At 49.5% G+C, this 24,905-nt stretch overlaps 1 protein-coding gene across 1 annotated transcript in view; it reads right to left on the bottom strand.

The window, feature by feature from the left end:
- Positions 1-6,351: 6,351 nt before the first annotated feature.
- The window catches only part of LOC119102863 (orexin receptor type 2), a 173,023-nt gene continuing 154,469 nt past the window's right edge, over positions 6,352-24,905 (bottom strand). The window contains exons 7-8 of the mRNA XM_037226314.1: positions 20,000-20,102; positions 6,352-6,650 (exon numbers count right to left, since the gene is read on the bottom strand). Coding sequence (XP_037082209.1) covers positions 6,536-6,650; positions 20,000-20,102 — 218 coding nt within the window. The 3' untranslated portion in view covers positions 6,352-6,535. The remainder of the gene's footprint in view (positions 6,651-19,999; positions 20,103-24,905) is intronic.

Genomic DNA, 24,905 nt, shown 5'->3' with positions numbered 1-24,905 from the left:
AGCAAATCAGATTAAGCAATGGTTCATTGAAATCATAACAAAATCTGTCTTGATATGGACAAAGCCCCTGCTCATGTATGAATTGAACCGAAGATCAGCAATGTGCCGGTAGTGGTATGTCCACGAGTGTGACATTTGCACGCCCACGTGCAAGTGCACATGTGGCTTTCTCGGCTCATATCCTCCATAAATTTTTACCAGGATCATTTGAAATTGTCGTTTTGAGGTACAACGGATAATGATAATGGTCTGTTTGATGTTACTTTAGAAAGCGAATCGATCGCCATGCAACCTGAGACCTTGTGCGTGATCGCTGACGCCGGTTATGTATATATCCGCAAGTCAGCAATCGTAGGGCCATCATGAAATGATTAATTTGATTTATCTTTTCAAATACTGTGAAGCGTAAGTGGGCAAAGCGACCTCATTTTCCGAAAAAGTGTTGTCCCTGAATGAAACACTCAAAGGTAATAAAATAAGGTTTCATTGAGAAGGTAAATACTTATGTGCCTTTTAGTAGATCATGATAACCGAATTAACAATATCTGCACTGATGACAAATAAAAACGTCTGAGGATGTTTAATAGTGTGTTGGAAAAGTGAGATGCCCCGCTATGAGACACAGCACCCATCTTCTGCAAAATAGTAGCCCTTATGTAAGCCGCCGATGCCACCGTTTTCAGGCAATATGCTTTGTACCAATCCTAAAATAAACATTTTGCAAAAATTATGTCAAACTGTGTGCGCAACTTGCCAGTACGATCATTACTTTCACTTACAATCCTAACTCGCATTTAATTTTTCATAGCTCATATATATATATATATATATATATATATATATATATATATATATATATATATACATATATTTGTAGGACATTGGGAAATAATGTGGAAAAGCCTTTCAATGTTACATTTAGCGGTGAGCTAGCTTGTTAATGTATGCTTAAGCTATAAATCATGCCTAAGCTAGCTTGCTAATTTACGCACACCGTTCTCACGATCATAATATCGGCGACTGAAGTCGCGTGGTTATTTTGTTCTTAGTTCTCGGTCCTACGTGTCCGGTTCCTGGCCTTCTCACTTCAGACAAAGGAGCCCATGAAAGAGAAGCCGATTATTGCGCTTTGAAAAACAACAACACTTATCTAATTATTTCGTTGCCAAAATCACGAACATTTCCTAGTATGACCCAAAATTTCAGTGTTCATGAAACTCTGAACTTTATTATTATGATACGTGGTAAAAGGTAACAGCTCTGTGATTACTCTCCTCAGCTGCGTTTCGTTTGCAGCAAAAGATGGCGGTCACTTACCACAGGTAGTCGAATCCTCATGTGGCTCAACAAGTTACATCAAACAAGTCTCCCACCCAGTCGATTTTTCGTTGCCTCTTTTCAAAGCTTACCTCAGACGATTGCGCTCAGCATGGGCATCCCCCGAGATAAGCCCTGACCCTCGGTGCACCAACAACACAACAGATCCCAAGCTCTGCCCCGCCAAATTTCAGCCGTCCTCTCCTTCAGACTGACTGGTCGGCATTCTTACACTCACCTCACCAGCTTGAACCCGTCTTTCCTTCAGACTGACTGGTCGGCATCCTGACACTCACCTCGCCAGCTTGAACCCGTCTTTCCTTCAGACTGACTGGTCACACAAAGGGCTACAAAGCCACAAATTCAGAACTATCACCGAGGAAAATGAAAATGCCATCCTCATCAGTTTTTCTGGTTTTGTTTTAACTCAATTCCGGGCCGAGCTGACTCCGGAGAGAACATGACCTCCACAGGTCGAATCCGTGACCCTACTCGGTTTAACATTTCTAAAGCAATCGGTGTATTCAGTTGACCCCATGTATCAAGACGTAAGCAACTCTGAGACAGGAGGTTGTGAAAGCTGGGATCAACTCTTTGCGTTTTGGTCTGAAACGTTCCATTTGTCAGTTTTACCAAATGGGAACATTCGGTTTGTGAAATGTGAACATTCGCTTGCTTTGCAGCCTAGCCGACAGCTCGAAATAAGGAGGAAGCTGGATGCCACTGCTGACCATGTGCTTGCATACCACACAGGAATAATCAGAAATTCATGGCTTAATTTGGACTGTACTCAATCCATGAATCCTGCATCTTTTCACCGGAGTGTTTTCTTTCTGCAGCAACCTTGACCGTCACAAATGGCCGTTCGCCATTCACAACCCACTTACATTTGCGTCCATGTCGCGCCGCGTTTGGATGGAGAAATATGACCGCTGCGCTGGTATTGTTGCTACCAGTAGTAAGCCCCACGTTAGACGCAGCATCGATGGCGAGTTTAAAAGAACGGGAACATTAAACTCCCGCCTTGGACGAAAGCAGCTGTGGTCGGCCCTGCCATACCATAGTGACCCTGTTCCATACCTTCGGTTTTCGCCGCGCACCACACCATGACACCAGAGCCGCGGATGTCTCTGGGGACTTCCGAGGCCGCAGCTCTTACATTACTTTCCGCCACCGGAGAACCTCACAGGCGCGCCGCGCCGGGGTGAAGTACCTCGCCAGCGGCCGGCATGCTCAGAATGCACTGTTACCAGGCCGGGCTCGTTTTATATCAGTCGACAGTTTTGTGGGTACCCGTACACATTCTCTGCGCCGACGGCGGTATTAGCGAGCCGGTTGTGCGGGAGGGGGGGGGGGGGCAGAGAAGAAAGGCGGGGAGCACACGAAAAGATAACATTGAGGTTGCGTGGCTTGACTTGCCTCAGCCACGTTTACATCGCAAAAAAACACTTACTTCGAATACTCAGCATCGCAAAGAACACTAGCTCCACACTCATGAGCCCGCTTACATCTTCGTGGCAGGCGGCTAGGTGTGAGCACATATTGTTGGGGCGCGAGCGCCGTGTACGTCGCGAAGCGGTCCCAGCCGTGACTTATAGCCTTGCGCCCAGCGCCTGCTCCTGGCCATAGCGAACCTGCGCTCTCCCATGTCGGACTAGTTTAGCACAGTATCGAAGAATTGCTCTTCGGCGTGGACCGCTAGGGCGGAGGCCATTTGCTACAAAACAGCCGCAGTGAGAAGTCGCAGCAGTTGAGAATAAAGTAGGATACTAGTTGATTTTTACCCCCTTTGTCGCTACTTTGAACTTTGAACCATACTGGCAAAACACAGCAAGAAATCGCGGACTCTCTGCGATAAAGTCCAACGTCACAAACGCTTCATCTTTTTAAAATCAGCGTCGATCGAGCTCTTCGGCATGAATAGCCTCGCGCCCCAGGACATGCCGCCTGGCAGCACGCATTCACGACGTCAGCGGGGACATTGGCATCGCAGTGTATTCGTGGGGCGTGTTGGCGCCAGCCGGTCAGCGGACCTGCTGTGGGGCCACGATCTGGCCGCCGCTCGGTGCGAGGCCCCGCGGGTGCACGCACCTCATGAGCGGCGCCGGCCTCCCCTCTGAGGTCACCTCGGACCGGACCGGAGCGTGGCGGGCAGCAGGTGACTGACTACCCGTGCTGAGATCACCTCAGACCGGACCGGAGCGTGGCCGGTAGCAGGTGACTGCCCGCACTGGGGTCACCTCAGACCGGACCGGAGCGTGGCCAGCAGCAGGTGACTGACTACCCGTGCTGAGATCACCTCAGACCGGACCGGAGCGTGGCCGGTAGCAGGTGACTGCCCGCGCTGGGGTCACCTCAGACCGGACCGGAGCGTGGCCGGCAGCAGGCGACTGACTGCCCGTGCTGGGATCACCTCAGACCGGACCGGAGCGTGGTCGGTAACAGGTGACTGACTACCCGTGCTGAGATCACCTCAGGCCGGACCGGAGCGTGGCCGGCAGCAGGTGACTGACTGCCCGTGCTGGGGTAAGCTCAGACCGGACCGGAGCGTGGCCGGCAGCAGGCGACTGACTACCCGTGCTGAGATCACCTCAGGCCGGACCGGAGCGTGGGCGGCAGCAGGTGACTGACTGCCCGTGCTGGGGTAAGCTCAGGCCGGACCGGAGCGTGGCCGGCAGCAGGTGACTGACTACCCGTGCTGAGATCACCTCAGACCGGACCGGAGCGTGACAGGCGGTAGGTGACTGACTACCCGTGCTGAGATCACCTCAGACCGGACCGGAGCGTGACCGACAGCAGATGACTGACTCCTCGTGCTGGGATCACCTCAGACCGGACCGGAGCGTGGCCGGTGGCAGGTGACTGCCCGCGCTGCTCGCCGCTGCTGGCCATTGACCGGGCGAGTAATTGGTCCGAGCTTATTATAGACGGAATACAGCCAGCTGAGGCCAGCTTGGTCGGCAGCGGCTGCAGCCAGGCGTTGGTTACAGATTGAACGTTGGTCACAGCTTGGTTACAGGCCACGAGTAAAAGCCATCATGGTTGTGAATCCTTGACAAACGCACGGCTGCGTCTTGATCTGAACCTGTAGTTGGATGGCTACGTCTGGTGCTGTTCTTTAAGTACTGGCTGGTGTTGGTGTTTGGACAGAATTTTTGGTGATGTTGATGGCCTGTCGCCGGAAGTCTGTACAGGTCTCCAGAGGTCTGGTGTCCGGGGCGTTCAGTGGCCAGGCGTTGATGTGACCGCAGTAAGTACCAGGGTCGAAGTCTGCTGGTTTATTGACGTAACGTTGACCAGTGAACATGCATCGGCCAGAGGTGCTAAGTCCGGTGGTTTGTACTGCGGTGGTGGCAGATGCTCGCACCTTGCGCTATCCGGGAACTGGCGCGTATCCATCCCCCTCTGTCAAAACTAGTCATTCACGATATTAAATCAACAGGACGGCACCAGAATGACGCAAGGATGACTTGGCACATTGGGTGGTCATTCAAACCACAACTGAATTTCATTCCCCGTCTTTTCTCCATAGCAGGATGTATTTCTCGTACTGCGAATGAGAAGACGAGCTTCCTATGGTGGGCGGGGGGGGGGGGGGGGCAACTGTTCGACGAGCATGAATGACAACATCTTTGCATCATCTGTTTATAGGTATACAATACTTAAAGGCGTGACCAATGCTGTAAAATGCTGTAAATAGATTAGTGCCTCTGGCGCCGAGACCTATGTGTCTTTGCCCCACCTTGCTGTCTCCCCCCCCCCCCCCCCCCAACAACTAATGTACTCAGCTGCTGGCCCGGAAGAGCACAAGGTTAGATGTCATAGCTTTAAGACTGCAAACAAGCTCTAACGAAATGAGAAGCGGGCCAAACGGTTACCGTATCTCATATCCCTAACTGCCCATAGATGTAAGACATTGCCTCTCATAAAGCTGTCAAGGACACTGAACACCACTGACGCGGCTGCGACATTGCACCGGCTCCTGTAACGACGAAAAAAACAGAACGCAGCTTACGACACATTTCCGAAACAGGACACCCTCGAATACATCAACGTCATCAACGTCGTCAACCACCGGACTTAGCATCATCATCGCCGATCAACGCGAGCACAAAGCATACGCCACGACACCAGCATGAGCCTCAGCGTCGAGAACACACAGGTCATTCCCGCCCACTCAGACATCCTCACACGCGTACAAATACACTGACGTACGTGAGCCACTGCAAGTCTCGGGGCAGCGCCGCCCAAGAGCTGTAGATCAACACACTCCCCCAACAGCTGCTGCAGTCAAGACTACGAATCACAGTCCCTCTCACTGATCAAAGCACCGCGTTAGGCTTCGCTTGATCAAAGCTTTGCGACGTTCGTAGCTGCCGCGCGCCTCTGTGGCCACAGTGGCGTGCCCCGCACTCCCGGGGACGTGTCATCGTGATATCCAACCTGCACCATGACGCCTGGGACCGGTACTGCGGCCTGGTGACGCCTGGGGCCGGTACTGCGGCCTGGTGACGCCTGGGGCCGGTACTGCGGCCTGGTGACGCCTGGGGCCGGTACTGCGGCCTGGTGACGCCTGGGGCCGGTACTGCGGCCTGGTGTCGGCTCGGGACCGGTGCTGCAGCCTGGTGTCGGCTCGGGACCGGTACTGCGGCTTGGCGTCGGCTCGGGACCGCTACCGCAGCCTGGTGTCGGCTCAGGACCGGTACTGCAGCCTGATGTCGGCTCGGGACCGGTACTGCGGCCTGGTGACGCCTGGGACCGCTGCTGCGGCCTGGTGACGCCTGGGACCGGTACTGCGGCCTGGTGTCGGCTCGGGACCGGTACTGCGGCCTGGTGACGCCTGGGACCGGTACTGCGGCCTGGTGTCGGCTTGGGACCGGTACTGCGGCCTGGTGACGCCTGGGACCGGTACTGCGGCCTGGTGTCGGCCCGGAACCGGTACTGCGGCCTGGTGACGCCTGGGACCGGTACTGCGGCTTGGTGTCGGCTCGGAACCGGTACCGCAGCCTGGTGTCGGCTCGGGACCGGTACAGCGGCATAGTCTGTGCTCACAGCCCCTGCTACAACCTGGTCCCGACTTGGGCCGGCACTGGACCGTTGTTTCGGTGCTGGTTCCACTCCATGGCTACTGGCCGGGAAGACTTGGGGCCTACCCTGGAGCCTGGTCTCGGTGCTGGTCCGTAGCCCGGCTGTGGCCAGGCCAGACATCGGACCGGTCCTACAGTCTGGTCTCTGCGCAGGTCCCATTGGCAGGTTGCCGGCCGGTTAGCAAGCGGCGCAGATGCCTGCTGCTGCTCGTCGTCCGCGTCACCGTGTTGTTGCGGCGCCGCGACCTGGAACAGGTCATAGACGAGCTCAGCACCCACTGCAGACCATCTGCGTCGCCCCGGGCTGGGGCGAGCCACGATCGTCAAGTCGGAGTAGATGGCGCTGAGGGCCAGATTCCGATCGGCAGCGTCACAGCGCTTTGTTCATTTTTCGCCCCGTCCGTTCGTGGTGTCGGGCCACAGTGGCCGCAACCCCGCTGCTCCTCGGGCCAAAGTGACCACACCCCCGCTGCTCCTCAGGCCAGAGTGACCGAAACCCCGCTGCTCCTCAGGTCAGAGTGTCCACAACCCCGCTGCTCCTCAGGCCAGAGTGAACACACCCCCGCTGCTCCTCGGGCCAAAGTGAGAACACCGCCAAAGTGAGAACATCTTACCGAACACAGTGAGATCACTTGGGCCAAAGTGAGAACACACAGCGAGGTGACAACACCCCGCCGCTCCTGGGACCAGAGTGACCGCACCCCCGCTGTTCCTCGGGCCAGAGTGACCGCACCCCCGCTGTTCCTCAGGCCAGAGTGACCGCACCCCCGCTGTTCCTCGGGCCAGAGTGACCGCACCCCCGCTGTTCCTCGGGACAGAGTGACCGCACCCCCGCTGTTCCTCAGGCCAGAGTGACCACACCCCCGCTGTTCCTCGGGCCAGAGTGACCGCAACCCGGTGCTCCTCGGACCAGACAGCTTAAGGTGAGCAAGCGGTAGAACCTGCCCGGAATGTGTTCATAGCCGACAGCGGCCAAGTGGATTAGTATTCCGATATCCACGTGAACTGAGTGGCGTTAGTGCAAGCTCTGCGCACACGTGGAGGAGTCAGTTTATACAGGGGCAGAAGCCACACGTGCAGAGTTTGTGTGTGGTCTCGGTTGCGGGTTACAGCAAGGATCTGGGGTATGACATGCAAACCTACAAGGGTAGGCGGAAAGCGAAGCGTAGCTGCCCTTACTAAAATACAGGTGGCTGTTCTCGCCCTGCTTATGCTTTTTGAGCCTGTTTTGTTTAAGCGGTTGTCAGTGGAATGACTTAAAAGCATTCGTGTCGCCTCGTTTAATGATGAAGGGAATTAAATCCCCTTCTTCGTGGTTTCCGGCCCAATGGTCTAATTGTGTGGTAGAAAATTTTGTTTTGTCAACTTCTTCACGGTTTACAAGCGGATAATGCAGGTAAATTCGTACAGGTGCACTGGGCGTCTATCTGGCGATGTTTGCTGGTCGGGTACTAAGCGACAGCATAAATCACCTTGTGCTGGCAGTGTTTATTCGATATACCTAGCCCGTTCTATTTTCTGGGGAGCGGGTGCGAGCTTCACTCGGGCGGTCTGGTTGGAGCGGTGCGGCGACGCGAGTTCATGTGGTGTGTTTCACAGATAGGATTGCATGCTGCATGCACGTTTTGCTCGCATAACCAATGACAAATTACTTTTGAAGTCATTATCTCACCAACGACATACATCGCACTGTGTGCTTTCTTTCGGAAACAACACTCGTGGAAACATGGAGAACGCGAGAGATTGGCAAGTGTCTACAGACGTGTCACAAAGACCACAGAGGCTCGTGAAAACTATAGTTGCATTCTGTGCATCATGTGCCAAGCTTGGGAGGTTGCCGTTTTTGGGAGGTGAGGAGGAGGGAGGAGGTGCCAGTTTCGTGGAATATTTTGAATGTATAATTTCGTAAATTTATGCACGGCTGGAGGCTTTTGCCCCACGACTTGTTAAGCATCATTCCATTTCTGGATGCGAGCCACGTGTTTGTCAGTCCTGGCTGACCATTGGCGGCAGCGGCCGCTGGTCGGCTTCTACGGGCTTTTGCGCGTATACGCCACCCGATCAATGGCGTCATTACCACCCTCCGCGACCAATCACACCGCCGTAATCGTTGGATGTCAAAGCCACTGTCGTTTAATCATGATGGAAGCCCCATCATTGAATGGGAACGATGAATACGGTGGCTGTATGACACATGATCGATCGCCCTTCCGTGAGGCATGCTGGTAGCTTAACATCTAGCGCTGACAACGGAAATTTATAGGTTTTCTGCCTGAAGTGGGCTGCAGTCTTATTCGTTTTTTTTTACGCACAAACAGATCAGAGCGCTATTAGCGCAATACGCCGCTCTTCATAACATGCGTCAACTTGATATTAATGTCGGCGTGTAGGCATGTTTTCTGACTCGTCGCAGAAAATGAGAAAATAACGCTGTTGACGAATCTGTTAGAAAATATTATTCGGCTGGAATAAAGGAAATGTAAGGCCGATAATTTTTCGACCAGCTTGCTTGTATTAAACGGGAGCTCTCGGGAAAATATCTATCCCTTATTCAGCCCTGGTCAGACAGTGATATTTCCCAGCCATCTGTCACTCCTGTATATCGCTATAGGTTCATTTTTCAAGTGTCATTCACGTGGCGCGGGAGAAACAAAATAATTAAGCAGCCTTGACTCGCGTCGGCGCACGTACTTGCCCTCGCTAACACTGATGTGTTATCGGTGATTGGTGTTGGGTGCGTTGGATTTGTTAATGACGCGTTCAAAGCCGGATTTCTTGAAGTGTGTTATTCACCATGCCGTTGTGTGTGCATTAGTGATATGTAATCATGTTAGTGTTGTAAAATGAATCGGTTTTTCACTTTCCTCGCGTTTTTATCGCAAGGTTGCAATCGGTCGCTGGTCGCTAAATGGCTGATGCGTCCCTTCAATCAATCTCAAGACTGCTTGGATTTTGTGGACATACATTTTCCACGCCACTCGTCCGGGATTGGTGAAGCGTGCGGGAGGGGCGGGGGGCAGGGAGCAAGCCGGCCATGATCAGGAACTCCCCCGCCAGACCAAACATGACCGTTAGGCCGAGCAGGTTGTCCGGACCTGCGGGGGGGGGGAGGACATCGCGCCGTCACCGGGGGGAGGGGGAGAACGGTGTGTATCACCCGGCCAGGTGGGGTAACTCGCCATTTTCCCCGAAAACGACCATGAAGGTGGAGTCTTCTTCCTAAATAGGCTATCGCGTCAAGACTAATAGGCGCGAAAAGCCAGATCACCGGAAAAACAACATGAACGCAGGGATGTTTGTCTGACAAGACGTTTTTGGGAAGATGTTTGCCGCCCCAAGAGCCCCACCGCGCCGTCGCCGCCGTCACCCCAGCTAACATCAGAATCGTCGCGCAACGTGAAAACTGGGGCGGAGGGGACACGCAAGGCCGCCCGAGGCGAGGCAGGAAGAGAACGGGTGGGCCCTGCACCCTCGCCGGCGACGCCACACCCGGGATTTGGCCGAGGGGTACGTTGAGGGCCGAGCCCTGGAAGCAGCGCAGGCCGGCCCGGCAACACATGGGATGGAAGGGGCCTTGCAGCAAAACTATTAGGCTGTAAGAAAACTAGACCGGTCGGACCCGGTTGGAAGGCGTCTTCTAGCAAAAAGCTACCAGAGGCAGTCAACCAGGGAGTCCCCAGGAGAAGCTAGTAAGAAGGAGGGGAATACCCAGTAAGGGGCGGGGAGAAGTGGCGGCGGCAGCCTGGCGGCGACATTTGACCCCGCGGACGACGCTTGCATATATAATTGTTACGTTTGCATAATATAATTGTATATAAAATCGTTTGCATATATAATTGATGCGCGCTGTGTGATGCCTGTTTACTTCAACCCGCTTGCATGTTTGAGTGAAGCGTGATGCGTGATGCCCATTTGGTTGCATTCGTTTTGCATGTGCACGTATGCTCGCGCATTCTAATTTTTAATGGGGACTGTATCATGGTAATCACTGGCAACTGCTCTTTGTTTAATCCCCTGAATGCTGATGCCCTATAAAAACTGTGGCTTGTTCTTAAAAATAAACAACTGAAAAATCGAGTAGAATCATCGGTAGACAATTTTGAATTTACTTCTGCCATTGTCTCGACAAAGGCACGTTGCCGAAATATCAGCCTAACTACATTTCCATTCTCCTCGTTTTCTCCGAGGAAAAGGGCAAATACTACTGTCTTAGCTCTGAATAATGTTCTTTGCTAATGCGCTGAACAACTTACGTAAAGCATGATGACGTAATAAAACAATGACGCATCTAGGAACACATTTGCTAAGCACAGAAATTGTTTTGCCAGTTGCCAGAAATTGTGAAACATTCTTTTTAATAACAGAAACGACAATCACTGCGTAAAATCTGCCCTCACATAAGCATCAAGCTCCAAGCATAAAATGACATTAGATATGTATGGGCTCATGACTCAATATTCTGCGAGTCGATCGATACAGGAGCTTTGAGAGATTATGATCCGATATTACCGTGGCCTGTGCAGATATTAGATTATATGTTTGTGCTTTTTGCTTCCGACTTGGTCTATTAGAAACCAGTTGTCAGGCCCTATGTCGCTCCAACTGCACCCCCAATCGGACCGCTGGGGATGAGCTCTTGTGACCAGATAAGAACCACTGAAAGCGTAATGGCGTAGAACATGACCTTTTTACTTACCCTTGCAGGCAAAGAACTAGGAATGCATAGCTAGTACCATCAGACGCGGTAAAAGGTACGCGACAAGCGCGAAATATTAAGACATGATTATATGCCAGCCTTGGTGGACATATGCAGAATGCGGAAAGGTTTATGTGGGGGTGGCATGTAGAAGCTTAAAGACTAGACCAAAGGATCAAAAGCGGTGAACACCAACGGGCGATAAGAAACGCGGATATAAACCGTTCGGACTTACCGAGGCACGTTGTGCACACCGGTCATTGCAAGTTTTTTTTAAATTTTAGAACTTCTTCGTTTTCTGAAAAATTCAGAAATTTTAGATTCTGAGGCAAGCTGCCGAAAAAAAGAATGACATTTTCATTTCTAGGACGACAGGTGACAAACTTTTCGGTGTAAAACCGGGGCACCGATGACGAGTGTATATCGAATTTTGAAATTATGGGACTAAAGATGGACGAGGGCAGCTGGCTTGGGGGCATTGTGCAATACTGGGCATGATAGCGGGCTGCAGGTCGGGCCAATTTGTATACGTGCACGTGATCTTGTTTAAGTGTAGTGATTTAGTGTAGTGATGTGTTTAGTGTAGTGATAGGCTATATACTTCGCCACTGAATAGATGTCGAAATGTGAAAGAGCTATGCATATTTTTAAGAGGTATGCGCGGTGACCTTAGTCGTCGTGTCACGTAACAAGAAAACAGAAAAAAACGTTTTGAAATCGTATCGGATTGTGCGTGCATTGCATGTGCCCTTTGTCAACCGCTTGTATTATTTTTCTGCAGCCTAAATGTACAATTGTTCATCTGTTCTATGTTCGTTGCCTCAAGGTTATGGATATGTTAAACTGCATGCAGCTTTTCACGTTTTTTTTTAGGTTTTTCTGTATGCACCCTGAATATGTTGTCACGAATATCCAGAGCCCTGGAACTAAAAGTATAACCGTCCGGCCAAATTCCGCCTCTTCGACTGATGACGTCACAGGTTTACTCGGCCCCTAACGGTGAACGGCCAATGCATGCCTACAGCAATTTGCAATAAAAAACAGTTTCAAGACTGTAAGTTTTTAATTAATGTTGGTCTGAACTTACAAAGATCATTTCGTCACCAAACAGGCCACAATATCAGCTTCAAAGAAAATTATACCGCCATTGACTAGCGTTTCAGTTGAGCGCCTTTGGATGGAGTGCCGGGTCAACAGACTCACTAGGGTTTCTCGGAAATCAATAGCATGATTAGAAAACATATGGGCCAACGAAAAGACTTAATAGATGCAGACTTCAGGAAACAAAACAAAACAAAAATCGTAGTGACAGGATCAAAGGTCTGTAGACAGGCCAGAGCAAGGGTCTGCAGACGAGCTAAGGTCAGGTGGATGTCATGCCAAAGGTCAGCTTGACTATTTTGTTTATGCATCCGAACAATACTTCAGAATATGTCTACGTCTATTTTGCTCATGTTATGCGTCTGGAATATCTGCCGTAAGTTGTTTTTCTAGCCAGTACGTAGACAAAATGTGGGTGTGTCGTCAAGATGAGGCCATATTAGGTCAACAGTGGCCTAAAGTGAGTTAGTCACGTGATACAAGTTTACAGATTACTTATCCCACAAGAATTAAATGCAATCAATTTTAGTTTTTTATCGGGTCATCGTAGTGCTCGAAGAGAACAAATCTGCCGCTTATGTCAAAATAATTTTACCTTTGAAATCCATCCATTAACCATGGTTAGAATACAAGGGAATGTTCAACACCTGAAGATGTTGAAGCGAACTCTACATATGATGAAATAGGCTTATTTGTAAGTACCAGTATACTTTAAGTGGTAAACACCGCTCCTGACAATACTACTTCTCTTTCTAGTATATGTGCTCCCCAAAACGTCATGGTTTGATTACGTCATTGTACTTTGGACAACATTGATGGAGAGCCATTTGACGGCCGCTTTATCTGGACATCGTGCTCACGAGCACGAGAAATGAACGACTCGACAGTTACATTCTTCCTGGCCTTTCTTCTGAAAAGGAGCCCCCTTAAAAGTAGTGTTCAACATTTCTGCAGGGTTTTGAGCTGAAATAGCCATCTCAAAGCTCATTCGATGCATTTCACAGCCCTGCCCTTCTTAAGACCTAAACGCGCCAGTTTCTGGACTGTACGCCCGCGAAGATACGCAGCCCATTTCGGTCAGACCATTTAAAGGTCACACAGGCATCCATGACGCTATAATAATGTTATTCAAAACCTGTCATCCCTTTGGCCATGCAGCGATCAAGGCCAAGGAAAATATGATTGTCGAGTCGTTCATATCTGGCGTTCGTAAACACGTGTATCAGGTATAACGGCCGGCAGTTGGCTCTCAATCAATGTGCTGCAAGGTGCGATGATGTAATCAAACAATGACGTATTGAACATATTTACATAACAACATATTTAGCTAAACAAAGAAATTGTGTTGTCTGGAGCAATCTTCCCGCTTAAAAGCATACCAATAGTTTTAAGTGGGATTATTTCATCGAATCTGATACTTTCTTTAATATATTCAAGTGTGGAGCATTCCCTTTAATGAAACGGCTGAAATCATTGTATAAATAGCTACCACTCCGGTCATTTTCGTTTGAAAAAGGAAGTTGAAAATTTTCAAATGGTGCAGGTTTCAATTTGCCCGGGACAGAGGAAAGCAAACATTTTCATAGCATCTACAAAACGTTTTGTTCACAGAGCGCTCGCACATATGGAACATTAGAACACTCTAGCATGATTACACCAATGCCTAGGGCGGCCACACCTGGTGCCCCAGCTTCACCTTCAAGCTGATGACAACATTTAAAGTGGGCAAAAGCGGAACCAGATGCATTGACAATACACCCAAATCCGCAGGGATCCCACGCGGCCGGCGAATTACATTGGCAAGGATCCGCTGGATAGCAATCCTGGGAGCCCATTTCGGCCTTAACTAATCCACACAGACTTCATGCATTCGGCGCCCGACCACGCTCATCCCAAGCAGACACATCCGCTGATGTCCACGGGTGTGTATGCTTGGTCACCTCACTTATTCTTGGCTCGTACACAGTAGGACCCTATCCCCTTTTATCCATGGCCTTAACAGTGTATGAGGCAAGTCTACGCGGCTTCTCGTTAAGCTAAATTAAATCTATTCATCACATCCCACAATCCAATAAAGCCACGTTTAAGCCCCATGTAAGACATGTAGGGCTGCTTTACCAGCTTGGCACCGACGCAGCTACTGGGCCGGCACCGGGTGTCCGGAGCTGCACGACGACTCGTTCCCTCTTCTGACCTCCAGGGTGACGGTTCCTTATTCGGACGACGCACTCCCGCGTCTCGGTCGCGGTGGGGCGGCCCATCATTACTTCGGCTACGACGGCGAGTCCTCCGGAAGTCTGGAGGTAGACAGCGCGCCCGATGGGACGGTGGGGCCCCTCGACAGACAGCGAGTGTCCCGTGTGACCTGTGTTTACCCTTTACGGTTTCCACGGCTGGTGTGCTCTAGAGACTCGACCTGACTGCCCTGTTCGACGACCCGGCCCCTTGCCCCCTCCCTGATCTGACGACCTGACCTTGCCTATGACCGCCGATGGTGGGATCTCTATCCGTCATGGACATCACGCCATCAAGAGCTGAAAAAGGCCTGGAGTACACCACGTCAGAAGAAAACAGGCTATGTCCTGCGCTCTCGAGGCATCGTACACCAACGGACAGACCCAGCTAGCGCCGTGCATAATCCGGCATCCCGGGCAGTCCCCACTGGTCCTTGGCCATACCATGACCGATGTTTCTTCATGCCGTCACGTCTGAGGTCAAGTGAGAGACAACGACATGAGTCAATCGTCCCTTGACACAGAAAAGAACGAAGCCGTGTCTTCAAGTCATGCTACCCACAAACATTCCTCTGCGTAAAAGCAGGACTGTAGTCGTCTGGGCCCCCCCCCCCCCCCCCTCAATTCTGGCCATAGCCGAGCAGTACTGTTCGGGTGCGGTTCGCGTCTCCTTCCGAGTGCTACTCGGTCGGCGCCTCGCGAGCGACCTCCCCTGGTCTCGCGGAGTCCCGGACGGTCTCTCGAGACGAGGCGGGCTCGACGCATCTCGTCGCGATGCCTCAGCACCAACGGCAGGTGATCTCCCTCCGATCGCTGGCTATGTAACGATATACAGACGATATATCGGTCATCAATCGGCTCTCTATGAATATTGTGCCAAGTATGATGACGGATAAGACAGTAGTATTAGCCCTATTCCTCGAAGAAAACCAGGATAATGGAAATATAGTTGGGTTGATATTATGGCAACATGCATTTATGGAAACAGTAGCAGAAGTTAATTCGAAATTGCCTGCCAATGATCTTACTCGGCCTTCAGATTAAAAAACAAAACAAACAGGAAACCGCATTTTTACAGGACACGAAGCCAAAGCTATCTTGATTTTGCCGTTGGAGGCGGCCACGTCAAGGCGCAGCGGCTCGTCATGGCCCTCGCCGGTCCCACGTCACAGCCTGGCTGGGGGTACGGGTCACGCCCGCATACTCCTGAAGGTCTCGTGTGGCTGTGGCGTTAGTCCGTTGGTCCAATCTAACACGTGGACGGTTTGTCTTTTCTGGTTCCCTTAAATTTTCCTGGTAGCTCGGGCCGGCCGGGCCCTCACCGAAACCCGTTTAGCGCATACGCACGGTTTTCTTAAACTGGCGCGTGTACTCATACAGTCTCATAGCCATTAACAGGCTTAGGAATGTGCTTTCCAGCTCCACAATAAAGTACCTAGTTGAGTCACTGGTCTCCCCTAACATCAGATATCGTTTACCTGCATGGGCCCCGACAACAGCCGTTCAGCGCCAGCGCCTGGATAAGGCTATTGACTTCGCGGTCAGAATTGTTGCCGGCAAACGCAGACAATATCACATTACGGAATCCCAAAAACAGCTAAACTGGCCCAATTTCGACGAAACTGTCACCCACTGCGACTACATATGTTTGCATCCCTCCACTTACGAGCCTGATGGGCCACAGGTTATCAGTAATCTGGTCAGGCGCCGATCTGAAGTATCTCAGCGGCACACCAGAAACACCGAAGACGAAAATATACTGCAGACGAGAGCTAAAAAACACCCTCGCTTAGAGTGCATGAAAAGGACATTTCCCTATCGAGCCATAGCGGCGTGGAATCGCCTCCATGCTGCCACGCGCCAGTGCAAAATTTTTAATGAGTTCAAGGGCAAAGCAATGTCTTTCACCAGAGAACCAACCTAAATTGACCAGCTGGCCATGAGGTGCAGGTGCTGATTATACCATATGTCACTCATACTTTATAGCATCGTAAATGTATCGCTGGCGTTGCATCTCATTTGCATGTGTTGCGTGTTCTGCGTTTAGCTATATAGCATGTACTGACGCGCCGTTAGAATAGACGCTCGCTGGATTTCGCTTAGGTTCGCAATAGTAATGTCTGGAAATTGTGCTCACGAACGGCAGATATAAATGACTCGACCATGAAATTGTTGTGGCCTTAGTAACCTCATGGATCCTTAAATGGCACAATTTTAATAACATTATCATGACGTTATGAATGCCCAGATGACCTTAAAGCACCTTCCCAACTTACTTTTTCACAACTTAGCGGCATTTAAGCTCATGAACCGGAGGGCTTTAGGTCCTAAAAGGGCACGACCGTGAACTGCATCAAAAGGTCTTCAATATGGCTGTTGCAGTTCAAAGCACAATACAAATGTGGACTGCCCCTTTTAAAGGAGCGCGCACCGTTGTTGTTCCGCAACTGTGGTGCTATTGGTCTTCGGCAATGACTCTTGTCATTATAAGTAATGGTCTGGGTTCAACGGTCGATAAAATCATGATTTTCCGTGCAGTTTTCGTTTACCTTGTTTGCGCCATTACCTACCACACGTGCTGGTTCTTTCTGCCGCGCTGATCGGGTGTCATTCCTGTTGTACTTAACAGAGCTATATTCGCACTCGAACGGCGCGTAAGTCAATATCATGAATGAAAAAGGGATTATAAGTGTCAGAAGCCTCGAATCCAATTTTCGCTGCTGTCATCATGATTAAAAAACTCATCCATGAACTTGCTGGGATGCCTTTTTGGAAAGTTGGAAGACTAGACACATTTTCTCCGAGTTAGCCACGGTACTCTGAGACGCGGAAAATCGCCGCTCTGTCAATTTATTTCAAAATCGCAAGTGTGCAACACACGAGGCTGCATCCAACACTGTGTTTTCGGGGCACCGATAGCGGTAACGCTCGAAAGTTATCGCACAACGGATCGATATTCGGTACTGGCCGTTGTAACAGGTCGTGCCTGGTTAGCTCAGGTTAGGTCAGCTCATGCCTGGTCAGTGATGGTAACTGGCATGTCTTAGTCATCTGGATGAGCTTCAACCCATTCTGTGTAATAATCGTGCAGCGGTTTAAGCCCCCGAGGGATCACGTGGCTGAAAAGAGCCGAGGCCAGGTCAGGTCACATGATAGCACCTCACAAACAAGCATAAGCGACACATCATAGTCTATGGTCTCATGTACTACTCCATCCCATCCCATCCCATCAAAATAGCCCTATTTCGGATAGAGGGGAGGATGGGGGGGCCTAATTTTACCCTCGGATTTTTTCGTTGATTCCTCCGAAACAGTTTAAAACACATCGCTACGTTCTTAATTTTTCTAAACATCATTTATATTGCTGCTTCGAGGTCACAGGAGTAACTGATGCCTCCGATAAATGATATAGACAAATGCAACACGGGTGGTTATTGCAACATAGCAAGAGTGGCATGACGGACGTTTATATATATATATATATATATATATATATATATATATATATATATATATTATAAGCACATGCACGGTGTACACCAAGGTACAGGCACACGGGTGCACCAAGATGCAAACACACGTAAAATATAAGTGTTTTTTTCCCTGATGATGCTACAGCTCTGTGAAACGCGTCGGCGAGCAATATAAGACGCGTAAGTTGATCAGTATATGCTGATATGAGTCACTTCTTAGTGAGAAAGCAATATATATATATATATATATATATATATATATATATATGCATATATATAAATGTATATCTATATACATACGAAAACAGTATACATACACATGCAAACGCTTACGGTGGCAAATCGAATTCAGATTTCGCGAAAGAGAGTTCTGATGAACATATTCTCAAATCCATGCGAGCGCCACGGTATTATGAATAGGTATCGTAGAAGCATATACGCACATGCGCAGCTAACTGAATGAAAAGAAAAACTTTTGAGCAGAGATGCCTCCAGATATGAAAGCAAGACGAACAAATATCATCTGAACATGCAAGTTTAGAACGGAATGTGTTATTCCATTCTTTGCTTCTGTGCAGTTACGACCATTTCACAAAGTTATGCCCGAGCCAAGTTCAGGAACGGCAGAAGGGGTGGGACTGCAACACATGGAGGCTGTAGCCACCAACAATAAGGCCGTCAGTTGACGTTTGCGGCAATGAACCACACTCCAATGACGTGTACCCACTCCCCTTCTTTTGAAAGACTGCATAAGCATGTGACGCATGTCCGCACAGGCTACAAGGCACCATACTTCATTTGCAGTGCATTGCAGCATCGTGACCGCCTATAACATCTCCTTCTTATTAAGCCTCGCGTTTTCACCAGCTCATTGGACACCTAGGCTCTGCTTGTGCCAAGGTTTGGCTCACACAAACTCAGAACAAGGGTGACACCATCTCATTTGCTCTGCAAGCACCTATTTAGAAGCACGTTTTGCCACTTGTATCATGAAATCAGTTTACACATTTTTGATGCGCCCATGAATTTCCAAGTTTGAGCTGCCCCCATAGCATGTCAACCTTAGAATTATAACATGTCTATCTGCATTAGTTGCATTGTCATCGCTCCATAAATGTGACAACCGTGTCGGATGAACAACGCATTTACAGGTATGTGTTGCTACCCCCGTTGCCGCCTATCTGAAATGGCTGTTAGAAATGGTTGATAATCTATTTTCATTAACGTATCTTTTGTCGAAAAATATCACATCTTGTTTAGGTTTTCACAATCAGCCCAGAGCTTCATGACACCTTAAGGAGGCAAGGGAATCCGTTCCCGTATTGACCGGAGTGGGATCGATTGGGAACCCACCCGGAATGCAGTATAGTCCAAGGCGCCACCTACAGCTGGTGTGACAGTGACCTCTGGTCACATTAACTTTACTTGGAAGTTGAAAAAGATGATTTAGTGTGACTATCACGTTGCCATGAAAATATCTCACCAAAACCCTTCTGTGAAACTGGGATACAGAGGATCATTGACTGGCTTCACACATGAGCGAAGTATTTAAGTTGGAATTGCGTTTCCTCACACCGCGAACAGCAGCAACGATGTCTTAAAGCAATCCGAACTCGGAAGCCTCGAATGCAATCCGGATTTTTTGTATACGTACGTGAAAACGCCTCTTGCGGTTTCTATTTCCCTCCAGAAGGAAATCAGACTCGTCGTCCAACAACGCCACGGAAACGTGGTTAGTGACCAGCATTTGCCATTGGCTCATTCTGCGCCGCAACACCGCACAACTATCGGGCCATCACAGCATTGCAGTCCTGGCCGATAACGCAGTCTAATCCGTAGTGTGCGTACACAGCATCTGGACGGAGAGTCCACTTCAGCATTCCTGGATTGAGTAGAGAAACAAGGCGCTCCACCCAGTCCGGACGGCCTGACTTGTTTCCTTACGCCATCATTAGCCATAAAACTAAGTTTCTCGAAAGTTAGAAGAAAGCTTGGACTAACTCTTCTATCTCTTTCTTACGCCGACGGTCCACGGCTATCGACAGATGGATCGACAGCGGCGCATGGGCCCGCCCCAGCAGCTGTACTCACAGCGAGCTGTTGGCGTGCTGGGCTCGGCTGTCGTCCGCGGGCAGACCGAGCGGTGACCACCACGGCCGGCACATCGCCTTCCGGAACTCGCGCCGGAACCTGCCTGCAGTGGGCGAGGCCATTAGTCGGGCCAGGCACAGCGGCACGGCAGGAACCCAGTCGAGTAATGACGCCAAGCCACGTGCCATGGGGACTTCCGCTGAGGTAGGATAGCTTCAGATGTTATAACGTTTTATATTTGGTTGTTATATATTATATACATGACAAGACTTGTCTTAGGTAATATACACTTTATACCTTACTTGATTGTGCTTTATACAAAAATACGTAAACATTATGCACATTTTACAGACATTAGATTACATATGTATCTATACATGTGCATATCTATGCATATATATATATATATATATATATATATATATATATATTCATGTGTATTACATGCGCACTTTGAAACAACCATCATCATGTAAGGAATTAGGCGGCGGCTAACTAGATCAGTGATGTGACGTAGTGAAAACGGGCATTACACAAGGTAGAAATGAGATCCATTTGTCCCATTTGACATCTTCCCTCTTCCCACAGTATGACGCACCTTTGAAGGAACGAATGATCAAGGCAGTCCAAGCACCCCTAAATTCAAATATCCTTATCAAAGAAGGAGCCTCACTCAACTAGCCGCACAGCAGAGTTCTGCTTTGAACCGCTGTGGTCCGCGCTTTCGCACTCGTGCAGGCGTGCGGCGCATCGTATTTCGAGCGGAGGGGGGGAGGGGGGGTCACGACTTGGGTCTGTGGGCAAGGTAGGTCAGCGGCAGCAGTACCGCACTTTTTAACTTTGGCCTGCGTTCCGCACCCATTGTAGTGGCCTAAACAGGCGGAGTTAGCTCGAAACCAAACAAATTTAGGCGGGTTTTGCACTGCCAGTGTGCGGACTCCAAGTTCCAAACGTAGGATGTCAAGTGGATAGCTTGACTTAAAGATACGTGCCTTCCCAAGATATCCTGGGAAGGTCTCTTGGGTCAGAAACGCTCCTGATCCAGCGATACGTTTTAGGCGGAACGCTGTGATGAGAGCACGCCTGTCACTCTCTCAAAAGAAAAACATCTTCGAATGGAATCTTTCACAGGAGATTATCAACACTACTACCAGCCGCCAATTTTGGCGAGAAGCTCTACACACATGGCCTAACATAAACGAGCCAATACCGTAGTCATTGTCGGTAAACAAAGTTATTAGCCAGGTACTATGACTGCAAAGCCATCTCAACCGGAAAACCCTTGGTGCCTTTTGACGCAGGGAGCTTATTATTAAGAGCCTTTCGCATATTGTTAATGTTGTTAACATGTGACGTAATGTGCTGCTTACAGCGAATGCAGTTCTTAGCAAATGCGGTTTCCAGCTCTTAACAACATTCACGTTATTAAAACAGACTGCAAGACGCTGCAAGAGAGCAATAATACCGAAGAGACCAGCGCAGTTCAATAGCGAGTTTCTTAAGTCATGTCCGTGTTGCATTCAACCAGGTGTATCTAGATGGGCATATCGTAAATTGCTCATGATATTCAGTTCATGGACTGAATAGTGCAATAGAAAAAAGTGAAAGGAAGTGATAAAGACAGCTCACCTCGGTGATCAGCATTCTTGGTTTTTTGTATATCACTGTTTCTACGAGACATCTGATGACATTTCTTTACGTTAGCGGCAACTTAGAATATTGCACCGAATACTTCCTACTAATGAAAGTCCACAGGTTTTCGGAATGTTGCAGTCGGCCAAGTGCCAGCACTGTCCCGCAATACCAGAGAACATGGAAAGAATAGGTGCCACGGCGAAGCAGGGATTAATATCAATTGACAATGCTGGAAAAATGCATTTGGCCGTGTGCAGACACTCAAGCACGCAAACACCCAAAATACTGGTTAGGGAGAGCACGGTCGAGTGTGACGTACTACGGACACCAATTATTCATCCACTGAGAGTCCTATGACAAGACAAGGTGGCGTGTCTACAGGCGTCAGCCGGACGGTGAGGCATCGCATCCGATTGTAAGCTACATGGCTGGGGTCGGGTCAACCACAATATGTAACAGGCTGCCGGAATACTGTGTCGGAATCGTGTTGGTGCACGACCTTTGGCAGGACGGTGTCATGACACCGATATGTACACACAGTTCAAAAACGTGGAGAAACGTGTATTATGCATATAAACGTTAGGACTAAAAATGCCAATAAGCGGCACGCTGAAAAACAGAGCAAGAAAATAAATACGACAAACGAAGGGTCGACTCCTCCGATTGCTTGGTATATGAAATGATAATAATGAATGCCTCCATTCAGCCTAATATCGCTGATTTCACAAACCACATTGCCACTTTGCTTGGTAGATGCGGCAGCGCCCGTGAAGCATGACCCGAAGCCTGCACCGGATGCTGGGGAGCGTGTTATTCTCGGCAACGGAAGGATCGTCAGGTATCGGAGGATTTTGCAGTTCCAGAAATCAAGCCGGTCGTCCAGCCGGCTGCCCTCGTGGGCGCTAGATGAAAGCTCCTCTAAACCCGCCCGGATTTTCGGTAATGAGTGCAGTAAGCTTTCTCCTCCAGCCAACGCACGGTCCGATGATGTGAGCTGATTCCTCCAGTGCACACACGTGAAGTTCTCACATTCTGATAGCGCGCGTGCGTGCAGTAGATAATATCGCTATCAAACAATGTTTTGAGAGGAACGTTTTTTTAGTGTAATGCATGGTTAGATAGATAAATACGCTGTGCGTATAACTAGATCTCATTATGGGTGTATTATGTATTACACTTATCTTGAGCTTGTTTTACCCGGTCTTGTTTTACCTGTGTTTTTTTAACCTCATATGTCTTATCAGTGACGGCTCTACCACTATCTTCGTGGCCCAGTCGAGTAATTCCCCATAAATTTCAAATCAATGATAACCTTGATTGGGTCATAAACTTCTCAGCAAAGTTTACAGCTGGCAGAGTGAACGGGAAAGCATCTTCTGCGACTCAAGGCAGCATTTCCTGACATGCTGCTTTGGCAAGCATTACGGCCTGGGCTCTGATCTCTGCCATCATTGCGACTCATCACCACAAATCACATCACATCACATCCTCGGGATGAGACGAGAACGCACTCTTCTCGATGGCGAGCTCTATTAGCTCCTGCATGTGGACTAGAGAAACCTCAGGAGCTTCAGAGATGCAGCATGTTCTTTGACCCACTGACACATGTGTTGTTTGCGTACATGTGTTGCATGTGTACGTTCACAGCAAACTTGCACCTGGTGTGCGCCACCTGCAACATGCTGTTGCAGGTGACTCAACATGCTGTTGTGTGTGTGCAAGATAATTAATATATTTTTCTGCATCGACACAGGCATGGAGGCTGGCGAAGTACGTGAGCTGAGGTGGCTTATGTCGACTGCCATCGATGGGACTGAGCTGGACGACAGGAAGGTCATGCCACTGCAGCAGCCGCTTTGCCGAACGGTTCCGCGAACAACTTCAGTCCAGTTACCACGCCATCGAGTTCCTTAAACAGCTGCCACATATTAAGATCATTCGCATGCAGCTGGTGGATGAAGTGGTGAACAAGTTTCGTGCTGACCAGTTTAAACAGGCGGCAGATGCCGCCAGAGCGTCCAGTTTTTACCACGGTGCCATCATAACCAAGGACGGTCACGCCTCGGTCATATTCGCAGGAGATTGCCTGGAGTTCACTGAAGTCGTCTATATAGCCTTACTGGACTGTAGGGTTAAGTGCACAATGTACTCGACACCAGGTTCAGCTGTCACAACCACGTGATCTTCTTGGTTCATATCTCCCGCGCTGACACAGGTGAGATCCGCCCGACCGTCAAAGTACAGTCCAGCCAGGCCCAATTCGCGCCGATGACTGGCTCTAGTGTGCGATATTTTGGACACCCGCTAACTACTCTCCTCGTATTGGCTGCGGGCATACAAACGGAACAGGCATACATTACTAAACTGATTATTAATTACTGACGCTGTAAACAGCTGCTAACAACTACCGCATAAATGACCACAGCCTTATTTTTTGCTTCATCACATCGACTGGTTGGGTACAGCAAGACACGACGGCGTCCCCACTTTCCCCTTTTTATTGCTTCTCCGCACGTTTACACTAGAGGCAAGTGGAATGGAGCGGGCCTCGTCCGGCCCTAGAACGTGGTCTGGCCGATGAAGGCGTCTTCATGTCGATGTTTTAAAAGCCGGGGACATTTCCAAAGTTGTAGAACGTATATCTGTCGCACAACAATCATGTCTGGTGTGTTGTAACAGTGCATAAACTCGTCATGTCAGGATAATCGTCATGTTTACCTCGGAGGGTAGGGAGATGAGGTGAGCGCCTTATAAGCGGGGGTTTAACATTACGACTGTGGTGATACATGAAAAGAAGCGACATACAAGCCCTCTGAACCAACATTAACGTTACAGAACGATACCTCTGTGTATTGTTTGCGATAGCCATCTCACACGAACGTAATGCACTACAGAGCAGAATCAACAACGCCTTTAGGGTTTATTTTTGCTGATTCCACTCTGCAGCCGAGCGCATGCGCAAAAACTACTCTTATCACAGCTTTCAGCCGGATTGCCTTCTTGGTGATTGGTAGCAGCATCGCAGGTAATGTTTAAGGGAATGTCCCACGCTTATATGGGTTCTGAACCGGAATAGCCATCTTGAAGACCTTTCAGTGCTGCTCACAATCCTGCCCTTCTTAAGGCCCAAACCCCTGTAATTTCTGAACTACACGCCCACGACAATGGGAAAAGGTATATCGGGGAGAGTATTGCAAAGTCACCTTGACATTCATGACGTCATAATAGCTTTATTCAAATCCTGTCATCCCATAAACCATGCGGCGATCAA

The sequence above is a fragment of the Pollicipes pollicipes genome, unplaced genomic scaffold, assembly GCF_011947565.3.
Source record: "Pollicipes pollicipes isolate AB1234 unplaced genomic scaffold, Ppol_2.1 Scaffold_5724;HRSCAF=6776_pilon_pilon_pilon, whole genome shotgun sequence".
Taxonomy (NCBI): domain Eukaryota; kingdom Metazoa; phylum Arthropoda; class Thecostraca; order Pollicipedomorpha; family Pollicipedidae; genus Pollicipes; species Pollicipes pollicipes.
The sequence above is the reverse complement of the archived record's forward strand: the minus strand, read 5'-3'. Positions and strand labels throughout refer to the sequence as shown.